Source organism: Zosterops lateralis (genome assembly GCF_965231275.1).
Source record: "Zosterops lateralis genome assembly, chromosome: 5".
Lineage (NCBI taxonomy): Eukaryota > Metazoa > Chordata > Aves > Passeriformes > Zosteropidae > Zosterops > Zosterops lateralis.
Genome location: NC_139766.1, coordinates 69,202,054 through 69,218,701, shown reverse-complemented (window position 1 = coordinate 69,218,701; position 16,648 = coordinate 69,202,054). Strand labels below are relative to the sequence as shown.

Genomic DNA, 16,648 nt, shown 5'->3' with positions numbered 1-16,648 from the left:
TCAGGATTCATCATTCCTAATGTTTCTTTTAAACTGAAATACTGAGAGCACTTCTGTTCTGTTATAAATGCAATGGCAAATATCAGATTAACAAAGAAACAATTTATTAATAACACGATATCAATCACCAATAAAAGAGAAAACCACAAAATAGGATATTAGCAGCGCCACGCCGGGTGGATGAGGGGTCTGCACACCAGGGTACAGGTCGCCCAAATCCACCCCGAACGATTCTCAGTCCACAGTTTTATAGGATTTTTCTGCCCTGAGGCAGTACAGGTGTCCAGGATGGGCCAAATAGTCCAAATTTCTTCTCGATGGCCTTCCCGGATTTGCCAAGTCCCGTTGATCCGTTCCAGGAAGGTCTTTTCTTATGCCAATTCTACCAGCCAGTCTTATGTTGATTCCAGTATGCATATCGTGCCAGGGCGTTGATGAATTCTGCTTCGCCGTTCAAGAAGGAATTCTCCTTGCATTGGAAAGGATGTGATTCTTATCAGGGCTGGCTAGAGTCTTTGTTTGGTCTGATGGTCCTTGTCCTGTTTCGCAACTGGAGCCGCGGAGACTGGGGATACAGATTTCTATCTACTAGACTTTACAGTTTATTAACATCATTCTTATTATACATTTGATTATTATTTTATCCACGAATTTTTACACCAGATTTATCACATGTTCTAACACTAGAGATGTGTTAGAGCATTTCCAAAATGTTTTGAAGCTTCAGGAAGCATGTGTTGCACCAGCAATAGCATGTTTCCTTTCTTCAATTTTGTTTTATTTTCCTAACTTGAGTGACTTACTATCAAACACATTTTTGAACCACAGACACTTGCTTAGCCATGGGTACCACCACCTAATTATTCCTTCTGTCAGATTTAGCTGTGTGTACCTAATGCCAGTGTACACCTCTGAGCACTGCTGAATGTTAGCTGACCTTTTTAGAAGTCTAGAAAGATTTTACAGGGGGGCTTTAGGCCATTAGACCCTGCTGTTTGCTCTGTGTCAACCAGCAGGATTAGAGGAAAGTTGAGACAGAGACTCCTGGAGCACTCTGTGATATCCCCACTCTCTTTTGCTTCTTCACTCCTACTGCCACTTGTATTGGTTTGATTAGTCATGTGAAGTACAGTGCTGGCTTTGGGGGATGTGTGGGTGTGTGTGTGGAAGTGTTACAAAATAGAGGAAAATGACTCCTGAGTGAGTTGTATTTCTCAATGTCACAATAATTCCCATTGATTTTGCTTTTGCAGATTCCTCCCTGGAGAAGGGAGCCCATCGCTGACAGCCTCCGGCCTGGAGAAGTGTAAACCAAAGGCTGCAAGGGACTCTTGCAACTTCATTATGCTGTTTTCTTCTGGGTTTGTTTGGGTTTTTTTGCCTCTAGCTCCTTATCTCTTCAGTGCATGTGATTTATGTCTGGTAAAATCCCTGCGAGGACAATAGAAAAGCAGCTCATACAGGCTGGTGATCCTCAGGATCCAGTTAAACTCTGCTGGGAAGCGTTACTGCCCTTTGTTCTGAAGATGCTGTTTGTGCTGCCTCATGAGAATCTCTTTAAAAGCCCGATGAGAAGCGATGCAGTTCTTGCTGGGGATTCAGAGTGTCAGATCTGGTTCTGAGTGTCACATTCAAGAGCTTACAAGCCCAATATTGGTGTGATTTTTGTTGATGTTGTTGTTTGGGAATTATGAGGGGTTTTATTTGATCCCAGTGAATGATTTGTTGATACATCACCTTGAGTTCTGTCCTCTCCTTCTTGGTTGGTAAAAGGGAAATCTGCTTCACTGTTTAAACCCGTTTGTGTAAGTGTAATCAGGGTACCACCAATGCCAGGCCAGGTGAAAGGTGCCCACTTCCCATTCTTGAGTCCAGATCAGATCTCCTTTTGTTTTGGCTCTAGAATTACACGTAAAACATAATCATGTGTTGTTTTGGGGGTTTTCTTCTGTGTGTACTTATTTGTATTGCAAGAATTCTAGTAGAAATATGGAATGGGTTTAACTTCTCAGTGAATATGGCTTTATATTTCCAAATTATTCTTGTGATGAATCTGAACATCATCATGTAACCTCTGACCAAGAATAAAACCTGGCTTTTTTAGTGAAATTGTATTTAGAAAATTTTTCAGAACATTTTAGTGGATGAATGTCCAGCAAGCATTACTTGGTTATCTACGTGCAAGGTTGTCTCTTTCCTTCAGGCTTTCAAGAAGGCTGCTGTTGAGAAACAGGTATCCAAACCTGCTGGGACCCCAGCTGAAAGAAGAAACAGATTTTTGCAGGATGTGAGATGTCCTGTGTGCTTTCCTGGTAGCCCAGGAGTATTTAATGTGGATTTAAGTTCTGACACAAACAGTTTTTTGAGCTGTGCAAAGACAAGAGTCATTGGCTACACGACTGCCTGCCTGTATGTCATTTCTGCTTATAGAACAGGAATTTCCATTCCTTTCAATATACAAAGGCCTGTGCATAGAAATAATAACCTTACAGGATTAAACATGTTCAGCATTTGATTCTGGACTCAATGGGGAACAGTCCATGGGAAAGGAGTCTTCTGCTTTTGCATTGCAGAGCAATGCTGCTTCTGCCAACAGGGATGAAAGAACTGACGTTCCTCACTTTTATACTATGGACTCAGGAAGAGCAGGAGCAAAGCACTGGCAGAAGTTGTTCTTTGGTGAACTATTGAAAATTGGAGTTTGACTGCAATCTCAGCTCCACGATAGCCTCCCGAGTCTCTGCTAGAGAGAGAGGAGTTTTTATCTCTGCATGAATTTGGAGCTGGCTTGCAGACACTGCAATGTAACCAAGCACACAATATAGCCGCGCTCCTCCTGATTAGTGATTTGGCTAATAAGGGTGAGATCATGGAAAATGCTAATGCACTGCATTCGGAAAATCCAATTAGAATGTAACCACGTTGAATGGGAGCTCCCAGCAGGTGACCAGCGCTGCGGGCAAAGCACCCCGCGCTCAAAGCCGCCGGGAATCCCCCGAACAGACGCGCTCTGTGTGCTGGGTGTGGGGGCAGCCACCCCGCTCCATTCACCGCCCCTGTTTTCCCCAGCCGGCCGCGAAGGTTTGCTCCGGCCGTTTGTGGTGCTTAACTCATTCTCTGACAGCATTAGCCGCCCCAAATGGACGATTCAACGCGAGCTATTCACAGGGAGAAAATGGTGTTTGCAGGGCTATTTTTATTAGTCACAGGCTTTTAATGTTTGTCAGGCTTGGGCACAAGACTGTAAACTTTGGCTCACACGAATCCTTAATCACGCCAAGCCTGGGGTATTCCTGGTGTTGTATGATAGAGGGTTTGTATCTTTTAAAATGCACTTTAAATGCCTGGAAGTTGCTTTTCCACTTGATTTTCTTGGAATGATGTATGTTCCCCCGATGCAGGTGCTGTCATCTGTCTGAATTAGCATTGTCGGGTTCAAACACCCCCAAATGAAACGCTTTCTGCAGTGACCCAGTCAGCCCTGAGGAGGTGAGAATTATTTTAGTTAAAATCAACCGTAGTGTTCTTAACTGGGATTTTTTTTTCCTTCCTCGAGCTCTGCCAAAACTAGATATCAACACTCCCCGTTCTCCCTTAAAAACTTGGGGTCTTTGGGGAATTTTTGTCCCTTTTTTTTTCCTGTGGAGAATAATATTTTGTTTTTACACAAAGTCTCGTGAATTACAGCAAGAACACACCATCCATAAAAGTCTTTTCTTCTCAGCTGAAATGAACAGTATGAACAGTAGAACTAGAAATGCATGGTGAGCACTGTGGGTGAAATAATGCTCTGTACCCTTTGGCTCTGGGTCCTCACGCCCAGAGACTTGCACTCTATTACCTTCACATCATCTTCCCAGCCTCGTACCAGTCATTGCTTGGTCATGGCAGCAGTTTCTGGGTAATCAGGATTATGGGGTGCCCGATATTTCTGGTCTTCATCCCCTCTCTCTCTTTCATTGCTCTAGAATAGAATGAGAAAAAGCAGGTGGTGTAGGACTGTGCCTTTTTGTCAAGCAATCTCAGATTCCCATTCTAATGGATGGGGAGTAATGTAGCCTGGAAATCCTGCCTTGCCCATAGCGCCCTGTGATGAGCTGAGAGAGTAATTCTAATCAGGGTAAAATTCTCTCTCTTATTTTTTTTTTTAAAAAAAAAAAAAAAAAAAAGTAATCCTGAAGTCTAAAAGTGGTTTCTGTATTTTAACTGTTGTGAGAATGACAGAAGAATTTCTTTCATTTGTGCAGATGCAAGTTTAAAGGTCTGCCAGACGCCACGGGATGGAAAACCTTTCTCTGATTAATAAAACACTTTCCCCCCAGGAGCCAGGATGCTGGTCGATGCTGTGTTTTCACTTAGAGCAGCAACAACAGCCCTGCTTCCACCTGCCCTATAAAAGGGCAGCACCCAGGTGCTTCCTGTCCAAGGGCCCACGCTGGCCATGGGCTGGCAGTGGGGAGAGCAGGGCTGGGCCAGCCAGGGAGGGCTCCTGGTGGGTTCCTCATCATCTGCTGATCAGTGCAGGGGTTAAGACCTCACAACAGTGAGACTGTAGGTTGCAGCTTTGGTCTAATGGGAGATATCAGCCCAAGGAGGAGGCCGAGGGCAAGGATTTGGAGAAGGGAAGTCTGTGGAAGGAAAGAAGGATGTGTGCTGCTAATGTTTGTAGCACATGACCTGATTGAGAGAGAAGTGACAGTTCTGGCGAATGGTAAAGCTCCTTCGTTGGCCTTCTTGTCATCTGGGTGGTTCCTTTCATTTAGTTGCTTGGTTTAGCTGGGAGAAGAGAGGGAGATGTTTTAATTTTCCTGGAGGAAGTTTTCGTGTTGTGCCTTCCTGTGTTCAGACATCCTGTGTGTCAGCTGTTGGTCATGTTAATCCCACGTTAATCCATTTAAGACAATGGCATTACCCTGCAGGGCTGGCACAGGCAGAGATTCCTTGCAACTTATTCCCCAAAACAGCTCTCCCTTTGATTAAATATAACAGTCACTTAAAACTCTCACTTAAGGTTAGGCACAAAGCACCAGCCAGATTATTTCCCTGTGCCAAAAGTTAGGGAAAACTGCACTTTTCTGGAGGTTAAAATGAGAGATGGTCGTTTTGCAATTCCTATTCTTGTTCCCTCTTTCTCCTCGGTGCCAGATTTGCAGCCTATCCTTTGTAGTCATGCCTCAGCGTGGAATCTGTAGAAATAATAGAAATAATGTCAGGAGAAACAATCCTAGTTATAGAATGGAGGGGATTAGCAATGATACCAGAAAAACACGGTCATTGACACCAGGATATTTCAAAGAAAATTCTTTCTATGTGTAAGTGACCTGTTCAAACACTAAAGCAGCTTTGGAGGGACAGTCGATCTCCTCATATTTCCAGCTTTCTTTTAGGAAAGAGAAGCTTAAGAAGAAAAAAGCTGATCTCTTCTGAACCAGAATAACAGTACTCTCTTATGTTGGCAGTAGCAAGAGAGGGATTAGTTTATTCCCTGTTAAAATTCCCCTGTGGTCAAGAATTAAGTGAGGGTGAGATGCCAAAGAGGGGACTTGGAGCCTCCAGTGATATACTTGCTCCAGAAGGGAAGGGAACTTGCTGAAATCAGGTTTGAGGCATGAATATTGCATTAGAGTTAACTAAAAGCAGACTTGAATCTGGCTTAGTATTGCCAGCAAAATTGGTTGCTCACAGGGATTGTTCCTAATCCTTAATAGTGATAATTGAAATTCAAAGTGTGTGTGTGATGTTGTTATCTCACTGCCCATGACTTCTGAAGAGACATCTGACTTCCCTGAGGATTTAGGTGTGGTTGGGTCAGAGCACTGGAGATGCTTTTCTATTCCTGGGTGATAAATTAATAACGCAGGACTTGGAAACACAGCTCAGAAGGAGCTGCAAAACCAGAAAAACTCCCCACCAAATCAGACCCATTGCATTACAAGGTACCTGTTGGGCAACTGAAAAAAAAAAATAAATTAAAATCTCCAGAAACAAAGAAGGCAATTAATCTCAATGTGCTGTTAATTTAATAGTATTCCCATGTGGAGTCTTAGTGCTACTGTCACAAGCTGGCCATAACTTCCTGCTGTTCCACAGATGCTTGTGACAAGTTCTGCTTTTCATGCTCATTTCTTTGCAGCCCTTCACTCTGGAGTCACAGTAGACCATCTATTTGTAATTTGTTTTCTTTTCGTTTTTGAGTCAAACAAGGTTTGCAGAAAGTAAAATTCCCATTGGAAAAGAACTTAGAAAGGTGGTGCTGTATTGCCAGAAACTTTTTTCCAAATAATTGAATTCTTATTAATAGGCATTTTTACTTTGATGAATGCAAACATTCAAGCTATGGCATGCTGTGTGAATTTCTGAATCTGAAAGCACAGATAAGAGATGTGGGAAATGCAAACAAAACCCTGAGCAGTACCAGGGAGGGGGAGGATATTAATAAGGAAGGAATATCCCTTATGAGTTTCTTGTTTGTTTATATTCATTCAGCCTATTCTGCCCAAATTTGTTTAGTTTCTCTATGTAAACACCACTACTGTTTATGAGCAGTGTTTCATTTTGGCTTGGAACAACTTCAGCTTATGACAGCTGTCAGTCAGCCTTTCTTCTTGTGAGGAGGAGGAGGGGAAAATGATGCAGGCATTGCACCTCGATTTCTGGGAGGTTGTGACACTGGCAGGATGTTTCATGACTCCTGAGCAGATGCCATTCATCTCAGCCAACTGTTCTCAAAAATACTGCATTTCAGTTGCAGGCATCTAAATCCCCATTAAATTCTTCAGGCTACTTTAGGCTTTGACATATTAGCCCCTGAAATTGTGCAGACATTCTGCCTCTGAAGTCCCCAGAGGGAGGGCTCTGCAGAGCCCAGACAGAGTCTGGCTTTGCTAAACTGCATGGATTTTCCTTGCTCTGTAGGAAAAAGAGTGTGTGGAAATTTCAGGCTCTTCCAGGTGGTCTAGGGCCTGAATGTGCAGGTGATGATGTTTGTGCACACTCTGTGCTCCTGTGTCTACTTGCATTTTACCATTTCTAGTATATACATAGAAAACAAGTGTTCACTTATGAAGGTTTGAGTGTAGGAACTAAATATATCCCTACCCGTGCTCTTCCCTCTAGGAGAGAAATCTCCTAAAGGTGTTTAGCAAGATTGCTAAAACTTTTACCCTGGCCACATAACAGGAGTCAGTGTCCCCAGGGGAGAATGTTGCAGTGAGAGAAAATGAAGGTTTCTCTTCAGCCTGGAGTTCAAACTTCACCAGAGTCTGATTTTTAAGGTCTTCCCAGGCTGAGTAGCTTTTCCTGTGGTAGTTGTTGGATGTGTTGCACTCAGGGCTGGCAGAGCCCACTGCCACCCTGCTTGCTTTTCTCAGTGAGGTCTTTATGTTTATCCTCTGCTGAGGGAGAAGCTGTGTTTCCACTGGGTTTTATTTACTCTTTTATAAGACTGCTCCCAGTTTACTGGAAGAGTTTAATTGGGCTCCAAAGCACTCTCTCCTGTTCACAAAACTGCGCTGTTGCTCTGCCTCTGTTTTTCCCTTGGTGATGAGGGGCCTCTGGAGCTAAACCACCATCTCCTCCCTTCCTGCAGGCTGTGGAAAGGCTCGTGGTGCATCTCTGGAGTGGGAATGGGCACGGACACCTTTCCTCTCCTCAGCCTCCTCCACCCAGCACCGTGTGGGGTTTCACCAGGAGGGAGAAGGTTCGTGCCTCCTCAGCAGAGCTATGCTCACAGCTGAGAGTAAAGATTTGTCCAAAATGACATGATTTTAGACCAGCCTGAAAAAGCATTCCTGGCCATTTAAACACTTCTCTTTTGTAGAGAGAAAATACAGTACAAAAATTGGCTTCCCCAAAGGCTCTTGGGGCCATTTCCTCACCTCACAGAGATAGTTTCCTTCTGCAAGGCACAAACTCTTCATTACAGGGAACAGAATATTTTTAGGAGCTCTGGGGAAGGCACCCAGGCAGAGCAGGTCAGAAGATGGAGTCCAACCTGGCCGTTTTCATCAGTGGGAACTTTGTCTGAACAAGGGTGTCAAAATATAGTCATTGCTGTACAGACACATGTCTGCCTTGGGGATCTTAAAGTTCTTTGAACAATTACCTGTGTGACTTTGCACTAGGAAGGACCTTCCTTGGCTCTGGAGGGAAGGAGCTTGTAAATTGTGGGATGTTTGTAATCCAGATCCAGGCCAATGCAGAGGAAATCTGCAAAGCTGTCAATAAACCAGGAGAACATGATGAATTAGTGCATGATAAATGAGCTGATTTATCAGCTGGCAGCTGATCCCATCAATCCATTGAAATGTCATTGATGAAGGTGCTGGTCTTCCCTTGATTTGGCAATGGGATTTTTGTGGACATGGTCATCATCATCTTGATGGCTAAACAAAGGAACTACTCTTACCTTCTCTGGAAAAGTGGGACCATTAAGGAAGCAGCTGGTGCTAAAAGCCATCTCTCTCTTTAGTGTTCCATCTTTCTTTTTTAACTGGAGTAAAATGCCATTTGAAAACAAATGTACTGCATCTTACCCTGCTTTCAAAGACTGATGGCGATGGGGAAAATCAGTGGCTGCTGTGTGTGTTTCCTATTTGGCTTTTGCCCGGTTTTAAAATGCTATTTCCTTTCCTTTTCTCCTTGCTGAGCCAACCCTGGCAAATCTTAGACAGGAACCCTGGAAGACCCGTTTTCTCAGCAACACTGGGGATATTGCCAGGTAGGGGATGGCCTTATTTCCTGGGACTTGTCCCTGGGATAGATGTAAGAGATTCTTGGAGTGTCTACAGACAATAAATGCCAGTTCTGTGTGGAGAAGTGGGAGAAGAAAGTGAGGCTGGAAAATATTTCATTGGCTTGTATGAAAAACCTTAAAGCTGGCGCTGAAGATGTCCTGGGTTGCAGTGTAGGATGTACACAAAGTATTTATTCTATCACCATCTTCATGAACTGTTGAAACCAGGTGGAGCAGTGTTCTCCCAAGCCCCTGCCTCTTCTGCTAATGGCCCATTAACGCCTGGCCCATGACTCACAGGTAACTCCCTCCAGGAGTTATCTCTGTTTAATGGGCCATCAAGGACCCACTTCACACTCCTCATCCCATTGTGAGATGCTCTGCCCAGGGGGAGGAGCCAAGCATTCTCACCTGGATATAAGCTGGTATGTGAGACAGTGCAAGCAGCCCTGACCCACTGGATTCCCAGAGGAGCAGAACTACCAGACCTTTCTGCAGGATCACTGCTTTAGGAAGACCATCTCATCTGGACTGCTTCCACTATCCTGCTCAGGTTGTATTCTGACTCTGTCAGTGGTCCTTTGTGTTATTGCATTTATTTTATTTTTACCCTTTTACCTTTTTTCCTTTTAAATTATATTTCTGACTTGGGGCCTCTCACTCGTTTTGCTTTCAAACCACGACAGAGGAAAATAATTATCTTTAAGCAAACAATTCCACTTGGAATAGTAACACACCCCAAAAGCATTTCCAGCCCTAGTTCAGGGGTGCTCTTTCCACGTTCTCTGGTTCAGTTGATTCCCTGTGTTCCTCCAGCTGGGGTTGTAAAAATGACAGGAAAGATTAATTAAATGTATCCCATCAATTCCTCCTTGGCCGTTTGGTAGTCAGCTCTTCTGTCTGTACAGATGTCTTGAGGCAAGCTGTCCCATGGGCTTTGCTGGGGACCACACAGACACTCAGCTTCTTCTGGCATTTTTTTCTGCTAATTACCCACCTTCTAACAAGCAGCTTCTCCAGAGTGGCAAACAACTTCCTCTGAATAGCTCGGATGTGCTCCGCTCCCAGGGAATGGCAAATCAATAGAAGTGTCTCTGCTGTGCCTTTTGCTCCTCACAACATACGAATGCTATGAAAAAAGACTCACCAGTGGGGCTTGTTGCCTCCACACACAGGGCTGAGGTTGTATCCACATGAATCCTGCTCCCCTGCCCAGTTTGGGCAGGAGCGAGCGCTTCCAAAGGAGAACTGGTTATGTGCGTTCCCACACGCCATGTTCTTGAGGCAGAGACAAATTCCTGCAGTTACATAAGATGTTGGGCCTGAAGCTTTGCATAATTGTGCTCTCTGTCATTTCAATCTCATGTGTTTTCAAATTCTGCTTTCTTGGCCAATGCAATTTATTACAATTAACTTGTAATCTGCTGCATTTGGCTTTATCATCTCTTCGCTTGAGTCAGGAAGCAATTACAGATCTTTGAGAGAGATGTCCTACTTAGACCCAGCAAAATGTCTTTCACAGGACACCATGTTTTATAAATAGGAGAGAGGATTTTTGTCCTTCCTGAGCTGTGCTGTCTCCCATCAATGAAGCTCTGCACAGGCAGCTGGAGCAGGCGCTAAGGGATTGGGGCTGCTGTCCCTGCTTGCCATGTGTCACACCTGGCTCACTTTGCCACCTAAAAACAGTCACCCAGTGCCATCAGAGATGCTCCTGGGTAACCAAAACATCTGCAGACATGCTTTTGGCAATGAGAGGATTTGCCCTTCAGTACAGGGAGCTGTGGCAAGACAAGACCCCCAGAGATTTCTCAGAGGATTTTGGGTGCTTTCTTCAAGAGACTGAAGTGCCTTAATTTCCAAAGCAAGGCCAGCTCTGTGGCAAAGGGCTGATGCTGGATGGTCGGTCCTCTGAGTTCTCCTTGGAACTGTTTGTACCCCTGGGTTTGACCCCGAGGACCAAAATCAATCCCCCGGAGCAAGTTATGGCTGGAATTCCCGTGCTACTGGGGCACGTATATTTGGCCTCGGGGAGAGCGGGATGGATGCTCCGACTTTTTGGAAAAGCCCACCAGATGGAGCTCGTGCTTGAGGGATCAGGCCCCAGCAAGGAGGTGGGAAAATAGGACATAGACCTGTTTTTTATTGGATTGTTTCAGTAACAGGGGTGAGTTGAAGCCTGGCTTCCCAAGCTCTTGCTTGTAACAGGAAACATGCAATGCTAAGGATGCGGAAAAAGGAAATGTTTTTGCAGCTAGAAGTGCTTGGAGCTTTCACTTATGTTTTAATTTTCTTGTCTCTGTCTTATTTTGTAGAACTGTTTTAGCACTCATTCCCTCAAATATATCTGTTCCTTAATGTGCTTCTCATATTTAATTATAATAACTTCACTCCTTAGTTACTAAATCCATGTAAAATCAAAGCAGTGGAAAACTTCCTTAGTTTTTCCTCCTTAAAAGGAGAAAACATTTGGGGAGTGGAAAGGAAAAGTATTCAGCCTTAAACTTAGTTACCTAAAAGACAGCTAATAAAACTTTGGAGTGTGGCAAAGAAAGCAGCATGAAGCATGTCTTAGTCTGCAAAGGTGGAACCTGTGAATTCAGTGGTCCATCACTGCTGTGCTAATTTTGGTGTGCACGTCACTTCTCAGCCTTGTGCTTCAAAGGCTTTTAAAACCACATTTTTAGAAGCCCATTTGTTATTGGTGCAGTCAAACTGGTCCAGCAATACATCAGAGAGCAGTGTAAACACTCTGGCTACAAGGACATGGTGCTTATCTTCAGCACGGGCGGTGCAGGCACCGGCGGGGCTCGGCCCCTGCTCCCTGCACAGCCCGAGGTGGCCACAAGTCTGCATGGAAAATACAGCAAATGGATGCCACTTGATGACTTCACCTCCTGATGAGACAGACAGGCCCTTGCAGCAGACCTCTGCTCCCTGCCACCCATCCTGGTGGCACTGGGGACATCCTTGGGGGTAAGGTTTAGCTGAGTTAGGCTCGCTTGCTATCAAATTTATTTTAAGCTCCACCAACCAACCAACCAAAAAAATGTGTTTATACTGAACGGCCTTTAATTTCAGCCAGCACAGAGCAGGGCCTCCTGTCTTGTGCCATGGGATTTCTCGCTTTGTGAGACAAAAACCAGTCAGATGAGCTTTTATTCTAAATCATATAGGATGAGCTTGCCTTCAGTAATGCCTTCAGAAGAACCACTCTGTCATTGCCTGGAGCTCTCCTCCACTGTGTGCATGTGAATGCCAACACACAAAACATCCCTGCTAATTGCTGAGTGCTGCTGCATGCACTTGGGTAGGAAAAAAGGAGCATATGTGCTTTAAGAGGGCTGGATGTGTGCTTTGAGTGCTGGCTGTAGTTCTGCAGTTGCCAGATGTGGCACCATGCTTAATTCAACCTCTCTTTGTGTTGTTACAGCCTGTAGTGCAGACCTTGAAAATGGACAAAGTTGAAACCTGGGGCTCCTCCCCAGAGGAGAAAGGTTTGTTCTCTCATTGCTCCCTGTCAGTAATGACAGAGAATCAAATCTTAGCTCTGCTGCCTTTCAGGTTCTCCCAGTTAAGGTATCGCTAGTCAATGAGTGATAATTTCCGTTTTCTCTTTATTTCTCGGTGTTTTCTGTCTCTTCAGTAAACTGCATATTCCAATTTCCTGAGAATCCTGTGTGCCACTGGTTAACCAGGTGGGAAGAAGTCTTGGTCTTGAAATGGGAGCTGAGGATATCAAAGGCTGGTCCTCACTTTGAGGGAGGAAGGAGAAGTAGAGGAGGTTGATGTTGTGGATTTCTCTGTGGAAGGAATTAGGACATTACAGGCTTCCCTTGTCTGTCCCGTGTGAAGGTAAATCCTTGATCAGCTGCCATCACATGAACCCAAAATCAGTTCTTCAAACTCAGTCCAGTCTTCTAGGTTTTGCAGTCTTTTGCATTTCACAGGCAACCACTTATGGAGCCCTTAAATTGGCTCTAAAAATTGCAATTACTGCTCTTGCACTGAGGATTTATGGGCAGCAGAAGGTTCTATTTGCCCACATGTGTGCAGAGCTGAAGGTGAGGGCACATGAAGCAATAAATGCAAAAGAAAAAAAAATTAAAATTTAGCATTTTGTTTCAAGTGCCATATTGGAACAGCTGATCCTGGTGCTCCATTGTGTGACTGTGTAAATTGTGGTGGGAAAACAGTGACTTTGCAGTGACATATCTGAAACAATTATTCTTTGAAGACAGGAACATAACAAGAACTTGGGTCTGGGCTGTGTCTGTGGGCATACCTTCACACAAGAATTAAAGGCTGTGTGTTTCAGATCAAAGTAGCCTATACTCCATAACATGTCTAATTACCATACCAGTCATCTTTATTAAATTCATTTGTTTTAATTAAAAGAATAGATATTTGGCATCAGAGTTTATGGGATCTGTTGGGCACTTGAGATTAAATCAATGGTTTGTTAATGATTTTATCTGGAAAGTAGATTAGATTATTTAAATTATGCAAAGTAGCTTTGGTTTTGTTTCTAAGTAGAATGAAATTAAGATTAAGAAATAACGCTTGAAGCATGAGAGCTATGCTTGTCATTATTTTTCACATTCATATTTGGGATTTTAGAGTGAAGTTGTTCATCTTCAAACTGGTTTTATAATATATTGATTTGGCAAAATAAAACAAGTGCTGTAATAGTGTCTAACAGCAGTTGTTTTCCAATGGTGATATGGAAAAGCCAATGCTGGATTCTTGATTCAATTGGATTATATTTTAGATTTGTATTGTATTTTTGCACTGTTGGAGCAGTAAGTCATGTTAATCTGTTCATAAAACAGTAGGATTAAAAAAAATGCACTGAAGGTGTAAAAAAGTCAACGCCGGGAGAGTTTCAAGAGTAGCTTAATAAATGAAACATAATTGGATAAAATGGGCAAGTAATGAGTTGAGGGCAGCCCAAATGTGTAATTTCTTGGGGTCAGTGGCAATGCATCAGCCTGCACTGCATCTGGCTGAAGCCTGGAGGTGTTGTGGTGTTGTATTAACAGGGCTGTGCCGTTGGGGTGCCTCGTTTTATCCTGCTCCCGCCAGCACTTCCAGGGGACAGAGCTGGGCTCGGTCATGAGCAGCACACCAACCACTGCACGTGCTTTTGATTTCCCTCAGGAGAGAGGAAGGAAAATGCCTCTTGTTAGGAAAAGAAACTGGGCTTGGGGCTAGCAGGGAGCCAGCCATGAGTGCTGGGCATGGTGCTCCCTGCCTGGCTGTGCTCACGGAGCAGAAGCACAGCGGGGAAGGTGTTGGCTCAGGCCCGTGCTCTGCCAGGCCCACAAGGCTGTCACTTGTGTCACAAGTCACTGCTTCAAGCAGCACCCACCTGCTCCCTGCAGGGCAGAAAGAAACCCCTCTTCCTCAGATGGAACCTGTAGGCAACATCAGTATTCCTACTGGAAGTAGGAGCACGATCTCCATACTCACAGCATTCGGTTTTAGCCCTTCCTGTCGCTGTCGCTGCTCGGGTTCCACCTGGGCACTCGTGTGTGGCTCCTGTGGGGAAGGCAGTGGCAGCTCCCAAGCCAGAGGCTTCCAAGATGCCTCTGGAGGCCCCTGCTGTCCCGCCCATCCCTCTTCAGGGAGAGTGAGCTCTGTGTGATGCTGCATAACTAAAACCCATCACAGCCTGCCTTATCAGGCAGCATTGATCTGCAAGGCTGGTTTAGCACCTCGGTTTATGATGTTAAAAAATAGCAATACCCTCTCCCTGTAATAACAAATGCTAATCAATGGCCTACTGATAATGGATCTTCAGACCTGCACCATAATGAGAACCATATAATTGGGCAAAAAAAAATGTGTATACACAAAATTAAGCACACACACAGGCACTCCCAGTGTCATCTGTCTTCCACACCAAATGCACGGCAGCGCCAGCTGCTAAAACTTGCAATGAATTATTTATATGATGAATTATCCTTCTTTCTCCCCTCCTAGAATATCCAATTGCCTGTTTCCATTTTTGTTTTGGAAAGATTTATTATTCGGGATTTTTTTTTTCACTAGATTGCTTATTAAACATTTCCTGCTTTTTTTCTCCATTGTAGGTAACATGCGTCTTTTTTCCTGGTAGCACCTATCCATCCCCTCTAACAGGGCCTCCCAGTGTTGGGAAACTGTGAGGAGTGTAGTTTTTACCCTGAGAGTTTACAGCCCTCCTTGGGATCCAATTAGAGATGTTCAAAATTTGGGATATTTATTTGCTCACTGGACTCCAAGCTATTTCAGCCCCTGACAAAGTGATCCACAGCTCCAGACAGCATGTGGGACTGCATGTGGATGAATAATTTGGTCACTCAGCTCCCTGAAAGCCTCTGAGAGGGTGGAAGGAGAAGGTGAGTGTCCAGAGAGAAATCATTTAGAGGTTTGCTTCTCTTCTGCTGTTCTGTTTTCTCAGCTTTGCCCCAAAGACATAAGGAACAGCATTTGACACTTGAGGACTTCTTGCCTTGGGTGTTGTACGTGACCATGCCTGGGACCTGTTCCTGTAAATGATTGTGAATCATCTCTGGTTCCAGGGGGGTGTACTTCAATGCCAGTTTTCTGGGAGCTCAGATACAAGCTGGGACTATCCCAGCTACTATTTAATGGATTTCAAAGGAATCATCTACACAGGAGAATTTTCCGTGTTTGGCTTTCATTGCTTGGTTTCCCTTTAGGAGGCTGCCCCAGTACCTTCCAGACATTCCTGTAGTTTCCAGCATCTAAATCCCAAATCTGCTTCCTGTATCTGTGTTGAATGTTTTTGTACCTTATAAATTTTGGGAGAGGGGAATCTTGTTGTGCAAGTGTTTTAACTGTGCCTCTGGCTGGGAGCCTCGCTCTGTGCTGGGCTTTAAGTCACAACGGAGATTTACAGTGGCAATAGAGGTGGAACTGCAGGCATCCAAACCAAGAGTTACCTGTGCAGAGGAGCTGGTGTGCACACACCCCTGGAAATTATATCCCAGGGATGTCACATTGCTTCCCCTGGAATCACAGACAGTGATACCTCCTAAGAACAATAGCACTAAAACTGTCCTTGGCTTCAAAATAATCGGTTTGTCTGCGTGTGAGGCACACTGTCTCCAGAGCTCTTTGGCTGGGTAGCAATATTTTACCTCTAATGACCTCAGACCCGAGCCAGCCATTTTTGCAGGCTCTACAAAACCTTGTTGTGCTATGAATTGCACCCGGAGATAGCTGCTGCCTTCACGTGAGCACATCCCTCCCTGCTGGCTCCTGCACGCCCCACAGGCTTGGGGGAGGCTGGTCAGAATGTACCAGGTTTCCTGCACTAATTTCAGCTTTCTCATTTAATCAGCTTCTCCCATTTTTGGATGATTGAATCCCCATGTCTTCTGCATCAGAAGAGGAGCACATGTAGTTTGCTGAGATTTTTTTTACTGAGGTGTTGCAGTTGGAAGCAAACGATCCTCTAGGAAGGGAGAAGTGGGGGTGCTGTGTGCAAATACCAGGTATTTTTTGGTTCTCCTTAAACGTGCATAAATTAATCCTAAACTTGTGTCTTTCTCCCTTCTCCAGACTCCTACCCTTAAAACTTATTTGAAAAGAATTAATAGAGAGTTGTTAAATATGTACAAATAGGGATATGAACAAAGAAAGATAACTGGATAGGGGCTCCCACAGGGCTTTTTTCCTTAATCCTGGGTTTTTTCAGTGAACTTGTATTTCTGAGCAGACCCTTGGGCAGAATGCTGACTGGCTGGACCCTGCTGCTCTGTGACTTGACAGAATGGGAGGTAAGTGGCAGTAACTAATGACAATTAGCAGAGGTCTGGACAGCTACGCGTCCCTGAAGGCATGAGCTCTTCTGGGGGTTGTGTCTTCAGAGTGGAGCTGTTTGTCACCCTACACATCACGCTA

General features: G+C 44.4%; 1 protein-coding gene across 3 annotated transcripts in view; it reads left to right on the top strand.

Annotated features, from left to right (window-relative positions):
• Nucleotides 1–2,369, top strand: part of TNIP3 (TNFAIP3 interacting protein 3) — a 45,292-nt gene extending 42,923 nt beyond the window's left edge. For 2 of the 3 annotated variants that reach the window (XM_083861983.1, XM_083861984.1), the window contains one exon: nucleotides 1,254–2,368. In XM_083861983.1, the coding sequence (XP_083718109.1) occupies nucleotides 1,254–1,285 (32 nt within the window). In that variant the 3' untranslated portion in view covers nucleotides 1,286–2,368. Of the gene's footprint in view, nucleotides 1–1,253 lie in introns of all 3 variants that reach the window. The other variant, XM_083861982.1, reaches the window with a different exon arrangement.
• Nucleotides 2,370–16,648: the final 14,279 nt, after the last annotated feature.